Below are 18,856 nucleotides of genomic sequence, written 5' to 3'. Positions count from 1 at the left end.
ACCTTCATCAGAGGCGTAGAGGCTCTGGTGTCTGGGTCCTGTTGTGGATTAGGGAGGGTATCTGGGACTGTGCAAGACCTCCCCAACATTAGCCTATAAAAGAGAGGCAAATCGTTATCTGCAGTGTTGTAATGTTTTCCCAGTTGTTTACTCATTAACCCAGACCCACTGCTCTGCTCTGTGTTAGCCCTCGAGTTCCACATACCCGTGTGTTTGCTGAGCTGAGTTTCTTGCACACTGAAGCAGGACAGTCTACAGTCACAGGTGGGATCTACAGTCACTAGGTGGGATCTGCTCTGCATCCATTGCTGCTTTGGGGGAAAATGTTAGCTTTCTACATAGTATAGCTAAGTGACCCATGATATTGAGCACCACAGTTTAAATCATAGCTGAAACTTCAGTGTTATTTGCCCCGACAGTCTGTTTGCCCTGACAGTGCTGCAGGTAGGTGTGAGGGAGAAATGGGAATGAAAGCACATCACATACTACTGTATTTTTTTGCAAGAAAGGACAGATTTACACAGCTGACTATCTCTGCCATGGCTGAGAATTGGAGAAAAGTGCTTCCTTTCAGTCCAAATTTAATACTGAGCTTTCCCTGAATAGTGGGACATAAGGGCTTATCCCCCGCTAGATGGTCTCTCATAGCAGACTCCCTGCTCAGCATCCTGTTTCTGAGACTGCTTCTTTTGATAATTCAGGAGACAGTTGGAGAGATACAGGCCCATCCAAAGGGACATTTATTCCATCTGTAGATGTATGTAAGACAAACCACAGGATCACTATCCTGCTGTTGCATCTTTTTCTCTTTTGCAGTGGCTTGATGGATTTGAGATGCCTGACAATGTGAACCCAACATTCAGCATCCCAGCTCCACAGTCATTCTTATGAACCTAGACTTAGTTTATTGACAAGAATATAGATACAGAAACATGGTTTATTTCAGTGGGAGTCAGGGGCATAAACACTATTAAGGACCTGAGTTTAACACTTCTCAAGCTAGCCATCCTAGCTTAATGGTTTCTTTGGAAAGCAATCTTTGCCATGAAGCTCATGCATACTTAAGGACACTATATGATAAGTGTAATGGACAACAACATAAATTTTGAGCCTAAAATCATTATTGAAGACCCATATCAGAACAGTTTAGAGTATAGCAGGTTACAATAAAGAAAGGTCCTAAATGTACTGTGTTTCTTGTGCCAATAGATGAAATGAGCACACAAAGGAAACATGATTCTTTAGTGTATGCAAATTTATTCAACTCTGCAATTATTTATTTACAACTAATGACTGATACCAACAGATGAGGTAAAAATATGAGGTATTGATATGAGTATAACATTTAAAAATGCAGTTATCATAATGTATTTTCAATGGCAATGTAACAATACAAAATACTGTGGTAGCTGAATGGTAGACATGGCATAATGTGCATTTTAAAGAAATCTTATTTCATTGATACATGGCTTAGAGATGCCAGAAGCACATGACAGAGCTTCTGCAAGGGTAGGAGGACAACCCTACCTTGCTAGTGGTGGCAGGTGGCACAGGGCTCCTTCTAGCTGAGCAATGACTTGTCAGACAGGATAAAAGCACTGTCCAGGTTTTCCCTTCATTTCCTTAAGAAATTATTTACTGTCAGACAGTATTGCCATTCCCAGAGCCAGAAATTCTGTGTCCATTAATACTGAGGCACTATTGTATTCATTTATGCAAACTAATGTAGCAGAAGTGCTCTAATTGCTCATGTTTTGGAAAACAGCCGGCATGAAACCTGCTGCCATGGCTACAGGCGTTTGGGGAGGAGGCGCTGCTTTCTGGGATGGCAATCCCGCTGGAACCGGGGGACTGCCCTTGCCCCACCAGCTTGTGAGCCTCCACTAGCTCCCAGGAAGGCTGGACCTGGGCAGTGGTGGTGGCCTGCAGCTGGCTGGTGACTGCCAGACCTCAACACAGCCATGTAAGGGTGTGAGCGTGCCCCTGTCTTTAAGACTTAAAAACACACAATAGTTGCACATTGCAACTATTGTTGACCAGAAACTCAAGGCAGGAGCTCATAGGCAGCCAACCTCCCTGATCCTATGAGTTGCACAATAAAACGTGGGTGAGACAGCTCATGGGGGAAGATGACAGTGACTTTCTGGGGGTCCTGTTGCTCCATGGGGACATCCTGCTAGGTCACCCTGGATCTGTCCACCCTGAGCTCCCACAGGCTTTCTTTCTTGGCTTGCAGGGCTGTCCCCCACCAGCAAAGGCCTTGAGTGTGTGCATGATGGCACGTGGGACCGTGCTCTAGCAGCTATCGAGGACCGCACAATGGTCCACCCCATAGCCCCCATACCTGGGGCAGATTCAAAGTACTGGCTTTGAAGAGACTTCCCCATTTACTGAATCAGGGCATAAAACTGTAGCTTCATGTATGTAATGTATCCTGCTGAATTGACCACATACTAAATCTTAGTGGATTTTGTTGGAAGGACTGAGCTAAAACACTGACTATGAATGACTCAGCTGGTTTATGCAGCAATAAATAAAGTCAAAGTGAACAAATGTGATTAATGAAGAACAGTATTAACAGGCTTGTACATTCTTATTGAATCATAGATGTAACATCATTTTTGGTCTTAGGTTAGTTAAAAACAAAACAGAACCCTGCCTCAAAGGTAACGTCGACAAATTATTATTATTATTACTTTTAAAGCATTCTTCCATTAGCAAAATAATAGGTCCCTGAAAATGAAATTATATAATAGGCTTAAATGGCTCCTACTCCTCATAGTCAGGGGCTAATCCTGCTCCCACCAATGCCTATAGAGGCAGGATCGTGCAGATCAGTGCAATATAATATGAAAATGCTTGCTGTTACTATGAAAGCAATCTTTCCACGCATAGTCTGCATTTAGTCTTTTAAATCTCCAAGATGTATTTAAAAGCTTAAAAAAGTTTACTTATTTGTATAGTAAGAATATTAAAAGGCATGGTATTCATCTGCATGTCTTCGTGTCCACTGGATGTGGAAAATCTGCTTTGGAGTTTCTTAACAATTAGCCATCTCTATGGGAGAAGGAGAGAACAACACAGAAACACTTACTCAGAACCTAGACAAAATGCTAAAAAAAAAAAAAAAAAAAGATTTACAGCTTAATAACTTACCAGTCTGATTTCAGACACCTCGGTACACATAGCGTTATCTCGTACTCTCCAAGAACGAACAGTTACTTGGAACGCTGCACATAGTGAGGCTCTCTAGCGGCAGATATACCATTAATTAAGGCAATAGGTAAGTTTTCAACACCTTGTACTAACAGTCCCAATTCTGCTGCTGATATAAATGGCCTTCAAAATGTCTATCTCAGTTACATTTACATGTATTTTATTTGGTGAAACTGATCTGCTCCTCATTATTTTTAAACATACAGTAACCTCCTCCTTCCTTAGTTCTTTTACTTCTTCCTACATCTATTTCTAGGTACCTTCTCACAGCATACACAAATACGAAACATATTTGAGAACAAGCATTTCTGTTATCACATGGATTATGCCTGGTAGCCCTGTGATAACAGCAAACACAGCTTATGTAGCAGTGACACACTAAGAAACAAGTGACAGATTCACTTAAGGTCCAACTGATGCAAGTGATTTGCACTGAGTTATATACAAAATAATTAATTTATACATATACATATATATAGATAAAATATAAATATATACATACTGTACATAATTTATTTACAATTAAAATATGCTTCTTAGAAGCCTTTAAATACCAGAGTTATGTAACACACAAGTAATAGCAATAGTCTGATTTTAAAGTAATAATGATAAAAGCTCTTTGAAGAAATGTTTACTTCAATAATTGAAATTAATACAGAAAGGATGTGGCGGGGGGAGATGAAGTCTCCAGAGTAAAAGAACTTTCCTATAAAATTCCTGTTTCAGCTTTGTACAGACCCAGGTCTGGTCAGATTTCTGCAGCTTAAATAAGATCTTTGCTTTCAGTATTCCTGTTCCCTGCCAGACCCCAATTTACGCTCACATGCTCCTAGGAACACTTCCTCAGATTTTTGTTTCTGGTCCCTCGGCAATCAGAGGCTGAAATGAGTTTCTGATCCTGGCAACTTCTGCAGCACACAGATGTCCAAAGCCTTTGTTGTACCACTCTGGGGAATGTCCTCTGAAGAAATGGAAAGAGAATTATTGAGAAACTCAAATACTCAAGAAATATGCCCCACAGGAATGGGCTTGCCATGCTTCCTACTCCCCACTGCCTATGGTGGTGGAGGTGACTCAAATACTTATTATTGTAAGCATACTCTGAAGTTCTCCCTTACAGTAATCAAATAAGCAGATATCATTTCTATGATCACACCATAACAGTGGGAGATGCTGAGTGGAGAAATAAGTCAGCAGGGTGACTCCAAAGCAGCAAAGCTACACTGACCATGTCCTCTGTTCCCAACACCTCCCCTCCCTGAGCTGGAGTGTTTTGCCCTGCTGAATGGAGATCTGCTTTTTGCAGGTGGGATACTTACTTCAGATCAATTCTGCAGATGTGGGTCAGCCTGGCTTTTCCTGAGCCACAGGGCTCTATCAAGTACTGAGAGTCCATCACGATGGCTCGCACAGCTCCCATAAGAGGAGCCTCTTCATGCTCCACAGAGATGGCAACCAGCATGCACATCCCCTTTGGCAAATCCGTTCTCCATGTCCTGCAGCAACACATTCAAGATGGAATCACTTTAGTAATTAAACTTTTGGGCACACAAGTAAGAACCAGAATTAAAGTTACAGTTTGCTTGTCTGCCTATCCTTGTTGCCTGCAATGCTACTGGACTGTCTTAGGAGTCCCTGGATAAGTTTTATGTTCCCCAGTTGGGAGTCTGACCATGATGTGGAATGGCCACCCATCTACATTGCTGCAGGCTCCAGGTAGAGTTTTGCTTCTTCACATTTATGTATTAGAGGGCATGATACAGCCTTTTGCAGACAGACAGAAGTTTTGGAAAGGAGATAAAGTGAGCATAAGCCATCCACCAAAGGCTGAAATGTTGCACTGCACCCATGCAGACTTACAGAACAACAAATACAGTAGCACGGCAAAAATCCCCACTACTGCCCACAATGACTTCTGAAACTCCCAGAATGTGTTTCAAGGGCATCAGAACTAAAAACAAAATGTCCTTTCATTTTTTATCCTCTCCCAAGTTTCTAGCCTCTTTCTTACTGCATAAGTTTTCCATCAAGTTCAGGACACCTAGACTGTAATAATTAACATTTTTTTCTTATTCTGTAAGCATTCTCTAGACATTCTGGTGTCTCACATCCTTCTCGTCTGCCTTGAATCTCACAGGATGGGTCTATGCTCTTTCCTATGCTGTGGGAAGAAATGAGAAATTCCCACTGTGCTGTGTAATGTGCACCATCTTGCCATGGACTGACACAGGGATTACGCTACCTTGGGAAGTATCATGTTTTAGCAGGTAAGCTACTTTCAAGGACTGATGAAGTTTGGACTTCAGCAGGTAATTTTAACATTCTGCATTTTTCTTGTACGAAACTGAGCTGTTATTCAAGTCACTGCAGGAAGATACTGACTTCAGAAGGTTTTACATGTGTCAGTGCATTAATAAAAATGATGAGCTATCTTGACAGATGAAACACATGGAGAGTACAAAATCACACCTCAGATCTACTGTGAAATGTTGAACCATTTACAGTGAATGCCTACACAGTGCTTAGATATGACCATATCATTTTGGTAACTATGCGGCACTTACTTGGGCCATTTGTGAAGTGGAAAACTATGTATCCCAGAGACTGCAGAAGACTTGATTCACAGTTATATGGATTTAGGCCAGTTTCTGTACTTCTCTAAACATCTTACAGTAGTAAAAACAGGCATGGCACCTAACTCACAGAGATACTGTGATACTTAATGAACATTAAATGTTTGAGGAATCTTTAAGGAAAAGCGATGCCTGTGAAGGGCAGCTGAGAGCTGCATCAGATCCCAGGCATATAAAAGATCACCTCTATCCTCTTGCCATTACAGTCTTCTAAAACAAGCTTAATTCCCTTGTGATGACTGTCCAATTGAAAAAAAAAAAAAAAGAACAACTAAGTTTATCCTTTCACAGCCAAAAGTTTGATTGGGAAGGAGAAAATTGCTGTCTGTTAAAATATATTTATTCATGTCCCCAGAGGTGAATTATAATTTCATTCTTCACTTCCCACCAATCATAAGGTACCAAATTGACTGTGATATTGCTGGCTAACCTTGCTCTAGACTTAATAATATAAATCAAGAGAGATAAACAACAGAATCTGACAGATCTGCCTGATGGCTGTTTTCAGTCCTTAAAAACCCACCAGGATTCAGTTTTATGATATGTATTTCAGTCCTTGGGGGTCATTCTGCCTGGGTTAGTGAAAAGAATGAGAACTCAATGGTAAGATTTTTCTTTAACTGATGTGTCTGCACAGCAGGTCTTTAAAAAACATAAACCACCATGAAACCTAATAGTGAACTAAGTGACAAATAAGAGGACAGAATTACGGTCATCAAAACCTCCCTGCTGCTCCCAGACAATCTTCTTGGTGCTATGCAGAGGGCCAGATTTATCACTGGTTTAAGTCAATAATATTATATAAGAAAAATAATTATAAAGTAATTAATTTAGCCCAGCATACTGTGGGAAGGCAAAAGAAATAGAGTAATGGGAGGACTGGTGTTTTAACATTATAAAGGACTTACAGAAAACATTCTTTAAATCTTCCCCTAAGAGTGCCAATAATTCTTCCATTATACTGACAGTATCTGCATGTTATCATTCTCTAAGAGAATACTGAAGTTCATAAAAGGGATGTACTATTATAATTATATTTTATTGGGCTCATCTTTTTCCTTCAATCTTTGTTCCCTCTAATACAATTCTGACTCACTGGACCATTTTCTTTGTCAAAGCTGCTTAGTATTTCTCTGGCACATCATTTAAATCAAAGAAAGCAGAGACCAAGAATGGGAATGCACAAAGTCATCCTGAAATAAATAACTGTAGGACTGACCCTGTAAGTGAAATATGTCAGCAGCTCCACAATAGCTCCTAGCAAGCAAAGGGCCAGGATTTCAAAGGCAGAAGGTGCATAAGAAGAATTTTTTTTGTCTGTTCTGTACAGGCAGGTAGACAATGGCAGAACTGGGATTGAATTTAGAATATTGATACACAGCTATACATTTATTTGAGAGATGTCATCCCCTGGAAGACAGTTAGAATACATATCTACTGCTCCTTTCTGTTCTTTTCCACACTAACATTTTTATGGGTTAGCATTTCTTGGGTCTACAAAGACTCCAACTGCAAATCTAAAATAACAACTTATATAGAGACCGTATAACAACCTTAGCTTAAAAGCATCACTATCTTCTCTACTAAACATTTGGCTCTCAAACGTCAAACAGATGTCCCCAGAGAACAGCAAAAGCAGTGTAAAAAACAATTGGGTTCTATTTATGCTGTTTTGACAACAAACAAAGCTAAGAGAGAACAGCAGCTATTATCAGACATCTGTTCTAAGGAAGAACTTATATTTATGGCCTCAGGAGTATGTGCTGCTCAAATTACATCAGAGAAAAGGTCAGTATGCTCTAGGTGTGCAATATTAATTCAGTCTGAGAAATCAACACAGCTGCCCAGAAGAGGAGTTCTCAAAGCACAATTATACAGATGCGAAGGCTGAGGTAAGGCCAGATCTTCCCTGTATGCACTGCAGGAAGAAAAGGTACTGGAGAACTGCCCTTAGCTTACCTCAGAATGACAAAGTCTCGGACGGGATGAGGAGCCATGCTGTTCAAAACATATTGGTAAACTTCTGTCTGCTTGTCCAGGCTCTCAACCACCTTCCACTGCAAGAAGTCCTCATCCCAGAGGTGACGTTCTCTCAGTACTCGGTTCAGGACAACTGATGGGGGGGCTTCAACTTCCACCGAGGCTTTCCAAAGCCTTAGTGGGTTCCCATCCCCAACCTGGAGTAAAGCAACAAAGAACATGATTTATATGCCTATGTTCAGCAGAGGATAACTGAGGACAAAATCTTGATATGGATATCTTACTTTAGCTTAAGAGCATGCATATTTCCCTGCTAATCATCACAATTATTGCTATTGCTGATGTTCTACTGTATGTAAAAACATATGCATACTAGTCCTGGATGGAAAACTGAAGTGATACATTACTTCTACTATTATATCAGTGGACCAGGTCCCATAGTGCCAGTGGAGCTGCTATATTATTTCTGAAGTGACAGACACTTTTTCAATCCCAAGCATCCTAAGTGTAATGAAGAATATTAGTGTACAGAAGTAAAAACAGATGAAAGGAGAGACTGAAACTCTGGGATGAAATAAAGCTACCACCTTGGGCAATCTAATGCACTAGCTGGGACTGAGGGTCTAATAACCCTCTTGGTTAATTGGTGGAAGAGCAGAACATATGCCGATTCAGTTATGTGTCAGGTACACAGATGTTTGCTCCTCAAATAGCTGCAAGGGAGGTATTGGGAAAATGCCTTTCAAAGAAGGAACACACAAACTGCTTGCTAACACTTCCTAGCTCACAGTTCCTGTTACTTGTTACACCTCCACAGCATGCAATAAGGGGAGCAGAAAGTGCTGGGCTATGCACAAGATGAATATCCTAAATTCCACACAAACAGCTTTTCTCCATGGTTTTAGGGGTCATATTTCAGGCAGAAAACAAGTTAACTGTAAGCACTGGATCTTGCCAGCCCTGCTTTTCTAACCCCTCCCTACCCTGGCATCCTCACATACCAATTCCAGCACCTCCCACAGACCCAGGATTGTGACCCCAGAAACCTACCTTCCACCCCTCCCACCTTAAATTATTGTATGTTGTTATAATTCCTTCTCTCCAGAGCTCTCAGTTCCCCAGTCCCCCTGCCCTAGAGCCCCAGGGACTCCCAATCCCCTCTGTAGCCTCACATGTCCTTGACCCCAGACCTGTGCATGCCCCTGTTCTTCCCACGTCTTACTCCCACCTGAGCCCTGTCACTCCCTCCTCAATCTCCTTCAGGGAAGCTGGCTACAAATCAGAGTAGATTTCTTTGCCCTAACAGAGGGGTTGCCCTTTCCCAAACAGGGGTAGTGCTGCCTCCTGCCCCCTCACCATCCAGATCCTGCCCTCCTCCCAGTGCCCTTCCCCTACTTAACTAGGGTCAGCCACCCCTAATCCATGCCCTCCTCTTGCTAGCTGCTGCTGATTTGCAGACCTCTGTTTTACCATTGCATTTCCAGCAGCCCTGAACTCTACTGTCTGCAGGGACCTTGCAGCACCCTCCTCCTGGCTGTAGCAGTCTGGCTTTCCCTGCAGAAGTGGTGGAGCCTGGAACAGCTTCAGAAATTTTGATAAAAGTTGCACATATCAAACATCCACTGGAAACAAGGACAAGAGGATCAGGGATAAAACTGGCCATATGGCTGGCCTGACTAAATAAAGCAGTGGGCAACCTGAAGACATTTTTAATACTTATATTCTGGCTGTGTTCTCCAAACTGCTGCCAAACAACAGGAGATGGACAGAAATTTTGTCTGTCCTCCAGTGAAAGAGCTTACCCAGGTACTGTTATCTGTTGTTTAAGGTCTCAGCTCGCTCTCTGATTGCCACTTTATTTTGGAGACCTTAGCTTGCTTTGTGTGCCTTTTCCTGGAATCTCATACCTGAATCACTATTATATTACATTTTAAACTGCTTTTGGTAGTCTTTTTTAAAAAAAATCATGTGCCTCACCAGACAGAAGGGCAGGTATTTAGCCATGCAACAAATCAGGGTGTCCCGTAGGCTGTATTTTCCTTTGGTTTCTTTACTGCTTCTTCCACATCTCACTAGATTACCTTTTTGTAGGCGAGCTCTGTGTTCTCTATACTGGAACACGTGACCCATCCTTTGAATTTCTCTTTTGCTTCTTTCTGGAGATTCTGCATGAGGCTTTCCAGGTACATCTGATAGTTCCCTCCTTCCTCATCCACTTGTTTCCCAAGCTCGTCCAGCGTGGGAGAATGCACTTCTGCATCAACATAGGAGTTTCGGGACTGGGTCACCATCTCATGTGGGACCTGTGCCACAGAAGGGAGGGAAAACATCCTTTCGAGAACTTTCCTTAAGGCAATGTGTTTCTAGGTTGATGGACCATTGAGCATCCAGTTGCAATTAGCCTATGATCTGTAACATGGGTACCTATTTCTGTCTTTGCTTCTCATGCAAGATGAGAAATCAAAGTAGTATAATGAAACAGCCCATAGCTCAGAATAGCACTACTCATGCAGAACTGTATTAGACCGATCAACTGTATGTCAATACACCTGTGTTACTCCTCTAGCCCCCCCCCCCCCCCCCCCCCCCCCAGTGTTGCCTTGTGCTTCTGGGGAAGGGAGATATGAGCATTCTTTCTCCTTCACCTGCAGTGAAAGTAGCTGCAAGAATGACTGCATCTCCCTATGTGATTTTAACTTTTTTGTGTGACACACAGAAATAAAGTGTATCAGCTCATTTTTTTGAGATGAATAAGTTTTAACTGAGGTGTTAAAAGCATTACAATAAAATGAAATGTTAAGATAGCAGATTTTGTTTTTAATTAGACTAAAATTTCCTAATTCAGTAATTTGGGTTGAAAACTGACACATAATAATTATCCTGCATTTTTAATAGTTGCGTCTTTGAATACTAGAAGGGAACAGTCAAAAAGAAATGAGATAAATAAACTTTAGATGGAGCAAGTTTACAAATAAGTGAGGCACCATCAAACTCTGAGCTAATACAAGACAGCAAATGTAAGCATAAACATAAATACTTCAAAGGATGCTGCATTACAGGGCCATGAATAATGCTGTTTGAGTCTCTCACTCACCTCAAAAAGTTTGTTGCATTCCATTATCATGTGAGCAAGTCCCTGAGTAGCTGCCAGGTTTTCGCTGAGGTCCTTCTGATCTGGCTTCCCTGTTGCATATTTTTTCTGTATTACTCTGTAATTAAATTCAGTGTCTCAGGTAAAAAATGCTGAATCTTTTTAATATGAAAGCAAACAGCAGCAGGATGTTCAGAACACCAAAGAGAAAAGCCTATCTTTAGTTTTTATCACAAAGATTGCTCAGACCATTGGGCCTTTTTTAAATAAAAAATGTTTACCTAAAATATTGTTGAGCCAAAGGTAAAAGCAGGAAAGGTTATGCATGTCCTGCAATAGGTGGTGTACATTTTGAAATGGATTTCTGACAGACATGATGTACAGTGGTTTATGTTGTTACTGATTAAAGTACTTGCTCAGACACTGGTTACACATGTACATGACCAAGAATTGCAGTGTATTCTGAACCAGATTGGGGAAAAAAAAGAGTCAGGAGGAACATCAAGTTGGAACCACTAATGTTTAGCAGGGTCTATGCCCTGTTTAGTCTACACTCACCATGTTACATGCCATCTTAATGTGGCCTGAAATAAAGTTGGTTTCCCAAGTGGCAGAATGTAGCCAGAAGATACAGAGTGAAAAACCACTCACTGAAAATCTATGTATTCAAATCCTTTAAAACATGGTCAATCTTTGACTTCAAACAGAGCAAAATCAGGCCCTTTCCCTTCACAGAAGCCAACATTACTTATGCTAAACTCAGTAGTGCCTCATTGAAATTTCGCAGGGAAAGCAAGTGCTGCATATTCACAAGGGGCAGCCAGAAATGCCTGCTGGGCTTGTGAAAACACCTTCTGTGCATGTACTAGTGTGCTTCTGGCTCTGCAGTATGGGCTTTCCCCTCTCACTGTAACGCGTGCTGGAAAGCAGATGCTTTCAAAAATTTTATCCTGCATACCTTTAGAAACACTGAAAGCATCACTTTGTATTAAGGATATGACTATTTATAGTGTTGAGAAGAAACTTACCTCGGTGAGCTTTCTTTCTTCACTATATTGAGATGGAAGAGGGAAGGGGCCAGACAAACAGCTATGTTCATAGGAGTCATCTGATTCTCCTCCACGGAGGTGACGTCACTCAAGAAGCACAGCAGAGTCTGCAAAACCTCCCGGTTCTCATCAGACATCAGCATGATAGCTGCCTGCACCGCCTGCAGCCGCTGCTCCTTGGGGACGTCTGAGGAAAAGCAAGCGACATTCAGGGGGGTCAACTGTAAGATCAGATAAGGAGCCAGGAAGCCAAGACAGAGCTAGCACAGGCATTCACACTCTGGGAATGGCTTTCTGAAGAGGCAGATGACAGGGGATGAAGGGGCAAAGACCAGCTGGTTGTTGGAGGGACCCGGTATTTGCTCCTCCACCCAGCACAGCTTGCCTAGCCAGTGTATGACATTTCTCTGTTCGTTTGAAAGGCTGTTCCCCAAGAAAGAGACTGAAGTTCCTTTAAAGTTTATGAACGGAGAGTAGTACTCAGTACTCATATCTTTAAATGGTATTTTTCAGGTTTGTTTTGTCCCCTGGGAAAAGAGTTCAAAAGTCTTAGGGAAGTTTCAGGAAAATACTTATGCTTGTGTCCTAAACCATAAAAGAATTTAGTGGAAGTGGTAATGCATACGCTTAAATAGCACTTCAGACAGATTAATTTCTAAAACTACCATAAATTTTCTCAGTTTGTACTTGGAGCCCTTGGAGTATTACATATGCTCTATATAATTGAACAGAAGAACAAAAGCAGATTTACAGTAGAGGGAACAGCCAGCTTTTAAGCTCTGCCTGCTAACCTTGTACAAGCACTTCATTTTAAAAGCTTTCAGATATGAATGACAAACTGAACACAGCCAATTTTCTAGAGGCAGCAAGGCCAGGTCTATGAGAAGCCAGAGGATCCTTTGCTAAATCCATGCCACGTGTCTTCTCTCCCCTCATAGCCTCCTGGTACTCCCTCACCTGTACTGTTAAACTGGCAGGTCTGATGCACAGAGAAGACTGGCCAGTCCTTCAAGTCATAGGTAAACATTAGGCAATGTTTGAGTGTTAGGGAAATGGAGGAAGTTTCATCAGTGCTATGCAATATAGACTATTACACTGATCATCCCATCCCCAATCCTCTGTGTTACAGCAAATCAAGCCATTATGGATATATGAAAAAAGTCCTGGATATATGAAAAATATCTTCAGTGAGTCTCAGAAAATCAGAAATCCCTTGCCAATACACTAAGAGAGGAAAAATCCTTCCTAACTTCACATTAATAATTTGTTAAACAGGATGAAGGGAAAGAAAAACTCCCAGCTACAGATTTATTTAATTGCAGACATTATGAAATACAATTGGTATCCCAGCAATTTTCAACAATTTTCTTTTGTGAAAGGAGTTTTGTCAGTACCATCTAAATCAGAAAAATATATTTACTGTTGGTCACAGGGAAAAAAACCCATTGCTACTCATTCTTAATCCAAACATTGGCCTCCAGTGTGTACAGAGCCCATCTTTTCCTGTTCCCACCTTGTATTAAACAGACCCATCCTCAAGTCTTTCTGAAATCCTTTCAACTACTGGTGCAGTTCATGAAAATCTTTCCTAGCACTTTTTTTCCCCCCCTCTGATCAGTGTAAAGAAGAGCTCTTCAGACTTCCCATTGTAGTACCACATAGGGTTACAGAGTCAGCCTATGTCCCTTTTTACACTTTTCTGTTGGCTGGTAGCAATGTTTTACTGTTCAGCCTTGTGGCTGTTGTGAATCCTAATGCCAGGCGTCTGACTTGGAGAAGGGGAGTTCTTCTGGCTACAGACCTAATAACACTGACGACATTGAGATCTGCTATGTCTCTCTTCCTTTGGCAAGGGGGGAGTTTACTTGCAGTCTCTCTGTGCCAAGACAGGATGTTCCCAATTTTCATCAAGCAATAGTTTAAAAGTAATTTGTTTCCAAGGACATGTAGAAGATGTCCTTCTAGTGGATAATCTTCTCCTTGGCCACTTCACTATGGAAACAGTTGTGACTCCCATTTTATTAGCACCAAGAATTTCTGTTGCTTTTCTGTACAAGCTCATTGATGTGTGCGTCGGCAGACAAGACCTGCAACTTGTAAGCAGAAAGGAAGAAGGGGAAAGGATGGTTCAGGGCTATGCACCAACTGTTTCAGTTCATTTGTGTCCGAAGATGTCATGTATGACCAAGTCCACTAAACTTATTTGCGATGCTGTCTCTCATGTGCAACATCACAGCATTTCTCTACCAGCTACAGACACTGTGATGCTAAATACATTAGTGACTATGTGCCACAGACAGATTTTTACAGTAAAGGCAGGCAACGGAAGTAACTTAGATTCTTTAGCACTGGGATTATACAGTGTTTAAAAATGGCTTTCTATTGTTTTGGCAGCTGAAACGTCTGCAAGTGAAAAGACTAGACACACTTCTTTTTAGTGCTTCCAATTATTTGGCTTAGGCTGGCGGGGTATGCTTTTCTATATCTGCCAGAGCACTGGCTGACTGGCCTTCATAATGGACATTGTCAGGAAAAACTTGAATTCCTCTGGTTTTTCTGTGTTTTCCTCATTGTTTATTTCTCCCTCAGTTTGGAGAAGAGATACACAGTCATTTCCTGATTTACAGGGATTTTCATCATTCTGACGCATTTGAGTCTCAGGTTTTGCTGAAGACTACTTAAGCTGAAATGAAAAGAAGAATTCCTGGTTTTTTCCTTTCACTATGAGATCTTTACATAAAAGCTGAGGATCTAAATGAAGGCAGCTTTTTTCTTGCATGTATGTTTTATTGACTATAATGAAAAGGCAAATAATCAAAAGTCACAGCAAGGAAGGGGACTGCACAGGCACACATTCTCATGGTCAAGTACCACTTCTCCATGCCCAGAAGACTCACTTTTATTGAGATGTCTGCATGAAATGGGCCCACAGTTTGAAGAAATGTAACAAAAATGTGAGTTTTCATGCTTTTTATGTCCCTGGCAGCCTGTCCTTCTGGCTTCTTTCTGATTGTGAGGCTGATATTTTCAAAGCTTCTCAAAATATCAGTGCTGTCTTTCCATTAAAATTTCTAGTATTTTGACAATGAAACCTTTAGGTGGTTCTAAAAATCTCTTAGCAAAAGATTTTGAGGGCAGAGAGGTTCTTTTATACATCTCAAAGGTGAGCAGAAAGTAGCCCACCCAGTGTTAACATACCAAAATTATTTACAGTCTGTTGTTATATAAGATATAATATTTTGTAATTGTTTATAATAATAAAAATATTGCCACTTACATTGGTAGATGTGTAGAAAAGTCTCTCCTAGCTTACTTGTGAGCAGAGGTTCTGGCAAGTCCCTGAAAAATTGCTTTACCATGTCTGCCACATCATATGCCGACTGGTCTTCATAGCTGACGTTTTCCGGGGAGTTCTCATTCATCTGACGTAGGGCTTGGATTCGGGATTTCACTCCAGATTTTCGAAACAGACCCACCTAAAAAGGCACCATGTTGAATTGGGTAAAAAGAAAATGTTACTTAAAGTATATCTATATTTTTAAAAAAAATCTACTACAGGGGACTTTGATCATCACCAAAGCTTGGGTTGCTTATGTTACGCTAGGCAAGAACAAGAAGAACATGTAAATGCGATGGTCATGGCTTGACCACAAGTCTCACAGGCAAGTGCATGCTCTCATGGCAGGACTGTAGGAGTTAATAATGCTGCTGCTCTGCATCCCATCCTAGAGGGAGAGTTCAGAGTGCAAGTGGTTTCCCTGCTGCCTGAAGAATTCGAGCAAGATGCTCAGCTGATATAAATCAGCATGGCTTGCTTGGCTTGGGTGACTGTCTGTTGATTTACTCCAGCTGAGAATCTGGTTCCTCATGTTTATTTGGGTATATATTTTGAAGACTAACAAGAAAATATTATGCTCAGCTAAGTAATAAATGCTGTGGCAAAAGATTAGTACATCCTGGTAGAGCTTTAAAATCAAGACCAAATCTATTTTTTCCCCTTCCAACTTTGAACTCTGCTTCTAAACGTTCCCCCAAATCCCACTGAAAACCCCAATTTGAAAGCGGGGGCCACACAGGGATTACTTGTGCAGTGTCACTAAGATACATTTTTATCCTGTTTGCTTTCTATTCTAAAGGAAGCAGTAATTCTTCAAATGATGCCTTCATGGCAGTGCTGCCCTTTTACGTCCTTCTTGTCAATGGAATTCCCCCAGGGTGAATTCCTGAGCCCTAACCACATTATTAATTCCCAAGTGAGTTTACAGTGTTTCATTTGGGAAGTGTTAGCACTGTTTTTCTTCAGTTTTTCAGGGGAAATGTGAAATACGGAGAAAGACCTATGAAAAAGGTGCATTTCAGGTCTGGTATGATAAACTTCTGCTCCTCCATGCCCACTGTCTTGCTGGTGGTCAGTTCAGCTTTCTGTGTGGCATGGTCCACCAACAAAAATGTGTAAAGTCAAGGAAATCATGTCTTCTGGCCTTCTTCCCCTTACTTCTGCCACCACAGAGTTCACATAGGGCCTTCCTCACCCTAGAACACCTCTCATGCTCAACTGTATGGTATTTAGGACTTTTGTTAACTCACACATTAATGACACTAGTTACATAAATCACACACTCTGCAGCTCTGTGAGGAAAGGTATTATTTATATGGAGATGAACTGCTACACCAGACTGGCTGTGAGGCAGCTCTTCTATGTCTTCTTGATGAATTTAGTGTCACTTGTGAGTTAAGTTTATGTGTAATAAGTAGAGAATTGGAGTGTGCCCTGTTTACATCCTGGTGCATTGTATTTCTGTTCACAGGTGAAGCTCTGCTCTTCGTTCTGTCAAGAGAATGCAAGAAAGAGCATTTGGCTCTTTTCATCTGGTTTTCCCTTTCCCTTTCTCTTCTTCTTTTTAAATCCCTTTTCCTCTTAGAAATGTGTGCTGAAGATGCAGAAGGACACATGCTAATTCTATCCAAAAAATACAGTTTTGGCATGTGGTAGATAAATGTGAGAGCAGTCTCAGTTCTCTGCTTTTGATGGAAAGTGTCCTTGTTGGTATAAAGAACCTTCAAAAACTTCCAGCTAAGTCTGATTTGAGAGGTCAGACATCAAATCTCACCTGTGCAATCTCCTGCTGCACATCAGTCTGCTACTTTTGATCTCTGTTTTTGTTTAATGATATTTCCCTTTTTCTTGGAAAACGTAATTAATCAAAAGAGGACAGTTCTTCACTTGATAGAAAAAGAAGTTTTAGTCTCTGTTCTGCAATATTACAGACTCATTCTGTAAATAAAATGGGACTATAAATCCAGTGATTTATCAGAGGTTAGTCTGGTCCAATCTCTTTATTATCCTCATGCTGTGGATCATCTGCCCTGCAAATAGCCATATGATGCACGACAGAAATAAAGATGCAGTGGAAAAAGGCAAAGCAGTTTCTATTTCACAAGTTGAAATTGAATAATATATCCTACAGGTAATGGTGAGGCTCCTCATACCATCTTAGACATTTCAGTGTCAGAAGCCAGACCTTACAATGATTTAGAGCAACCTCAACTTTACCAAGTGTGTGCAGTAGAAGCTGTGATGCCTGTTCAGGACTCTAGACTGCCTTCTGCAGTGCACGGAAGCAACACATAAGCAAGATGCTATGGGAGACTGGAGGCTGCTCGGACCTCTGGCCGGGCATTAGGAGACTTTGAATTAAATGAGAACAAAGGGAGTGACTGTAAAGCAGAGAAGCTGAATTGCCTGGAGGGTTTTGGCCTAGAAAGGTTTTTGGTGGAAAGATACTTTAAATGGTCCAGTTCTGTACTTCTCCTTCAATTTTCTATTCAATATTTTCCCAATTCCACTCTGAGTGGAAACTCAAGCTGAGTTGAAATGGCCCTTCATGTAGCTCTGATGCTTCCCAGCAAGTAAACCCTCCCTCTCAGAGCAGATATTTGTCTGAGACTGCCCATGGACACTCCTTTTGACTGTCTCAAATCTCTCAAGAGCTCTTCCTTTCTCTTTGGTTTTATCCTCCCTTTTACTTTCTCCCCCATTTATCCCTCCCCCTCTTTTGTTTTTCTTCCTATTGCTCTGCTTCTTAGCTGACAAGCCCCTCCCTATTCCCACATCTCCTGTACCTCATACTTGGGCAAGTGTCTCCTCCTCCTGTCCCATCACTGATTTCAGGATTGCTGCATCACTTTTTATTCCTACACTGGTTTTCCCAGCTCAGTACACAAACTCAGATTACCACAGTGATAATCAGGCATGTTAGCTATTGAATATATTGCTTCTAGTTGTTTCTATGCATCTTCCCCTTCCATTCCCTACTAATACACTTCCAGCAGGCTACTCCTCCCACCCTTCAACTCCTGTACTACATGTGGTAGGCAGAACTCATCTCACTCACTTCTGACGTCCCGGAGTTAGATGTCAAGGTTTGATCACTACAGGATCTCTTTACAGAAAGAAATGATAGGAAAGACCTGTGTCTTCCCCACCGGCTGTAAAGGGAAATGGTTGTGATTCACTGTAAGGCATTTAATTTTTATACTTCCTGTCACCCAACAAAACAACCTGAACAGCAACCAGAATAGTGATCAGAAAATGGAAAGGTTCAGAACTGACCAATTCTACCCTTTTTGCGTGCTCAGAGCTTGGAAAGCAGCAAAGTCTGCTGAGTAAAATTCTAGCTTCTCCTTTTGAACTTACAGCTATTTAAAAGCAGTTATGGAAGAGGTCACATGATATGAGGTCAATAATAGTAGAGGACTAAACATAATCAGCCAGGGGGTTTCTCCCATTCCTATGTTCATAAAGATACATATCCTCATCCTTAGGGGAAGAACAGTAAAAATATGATTGGTATGTTCCTGCTCTAGCTAAAGCGAATAAAAAAATC

At 41.3% G+C, this 18,856-nt stretch overlaps 1 protein-coding gene across 13 annotated transcripts in view; it reads right to left on the bottom strand.

The window, feature by feature from the left end:
* Positions 1 to 1,237: 1,237 nt before the first annotated feature.
* The window catches only part of STARD13 (StAR related lipid transfer domain containing 13), a 328,586-nt gene continuing 310,967 nt past the window's right edge, over positions 1,238 to 18,856 (bottom strand). For 12 of the 13 annotated variants that reach the window (XM_074815857.1, XM_074815859.1, XM_074815856.1 and 9 more), the window contains 7 exons: positions 15,247 to 15,445; positions 11,949 to 12,156; positions 10,924 to 11,038; positions 9,911 to 10,132; positions 7,809 to 8,026; positions 4,536 to 4,712; positions 1,238 to 4,177 (listed from right to left, as the gene is read on the bottom strand). In XM_074815857.1, coding sequence (XP_074671958.1) covers positions 4,060 to 4,177; positions 4,536 to 4,712; positions 7,809 to 8,026; positions 9,911 to 10,132; positions 10,924 to 11,038; positions 11,949 to 12,156; positions 15,247 to 15,445 — 1,257 coding nt within the window. In that variant the 3' untranslated portion in view covers positions 1,238 to 4,059. The remainder of the gene's footprint in view (positions 4,178 to 4,535; positions 4,713 to 7,808; positions 8,027 to 9,910; positions 10,133 to 10,923; positions 11,039 to 11,948; positions 12,157 to 15,246; positions 15,446 to 18,856) is intronic. The other variant, XR_012622089.1, reaches the window with a different exon arrangement.

Source organism: Strix aluco, chromosome 2 (genome assembly GCF_031877795.1).
Source record: "Strix aluco isolate bStrAlu1 chromosome 2, bStrAlu1.hap1, whole genome shotgun sequence".
NCBI lineage: Eukaryota > Metazoa > Chordata > Aves > Strigiformes > Strigidae > Strix > Strix aluco.
This window is presented reverse-complemented; position numbering and strand designations above follow the sequence as displayed.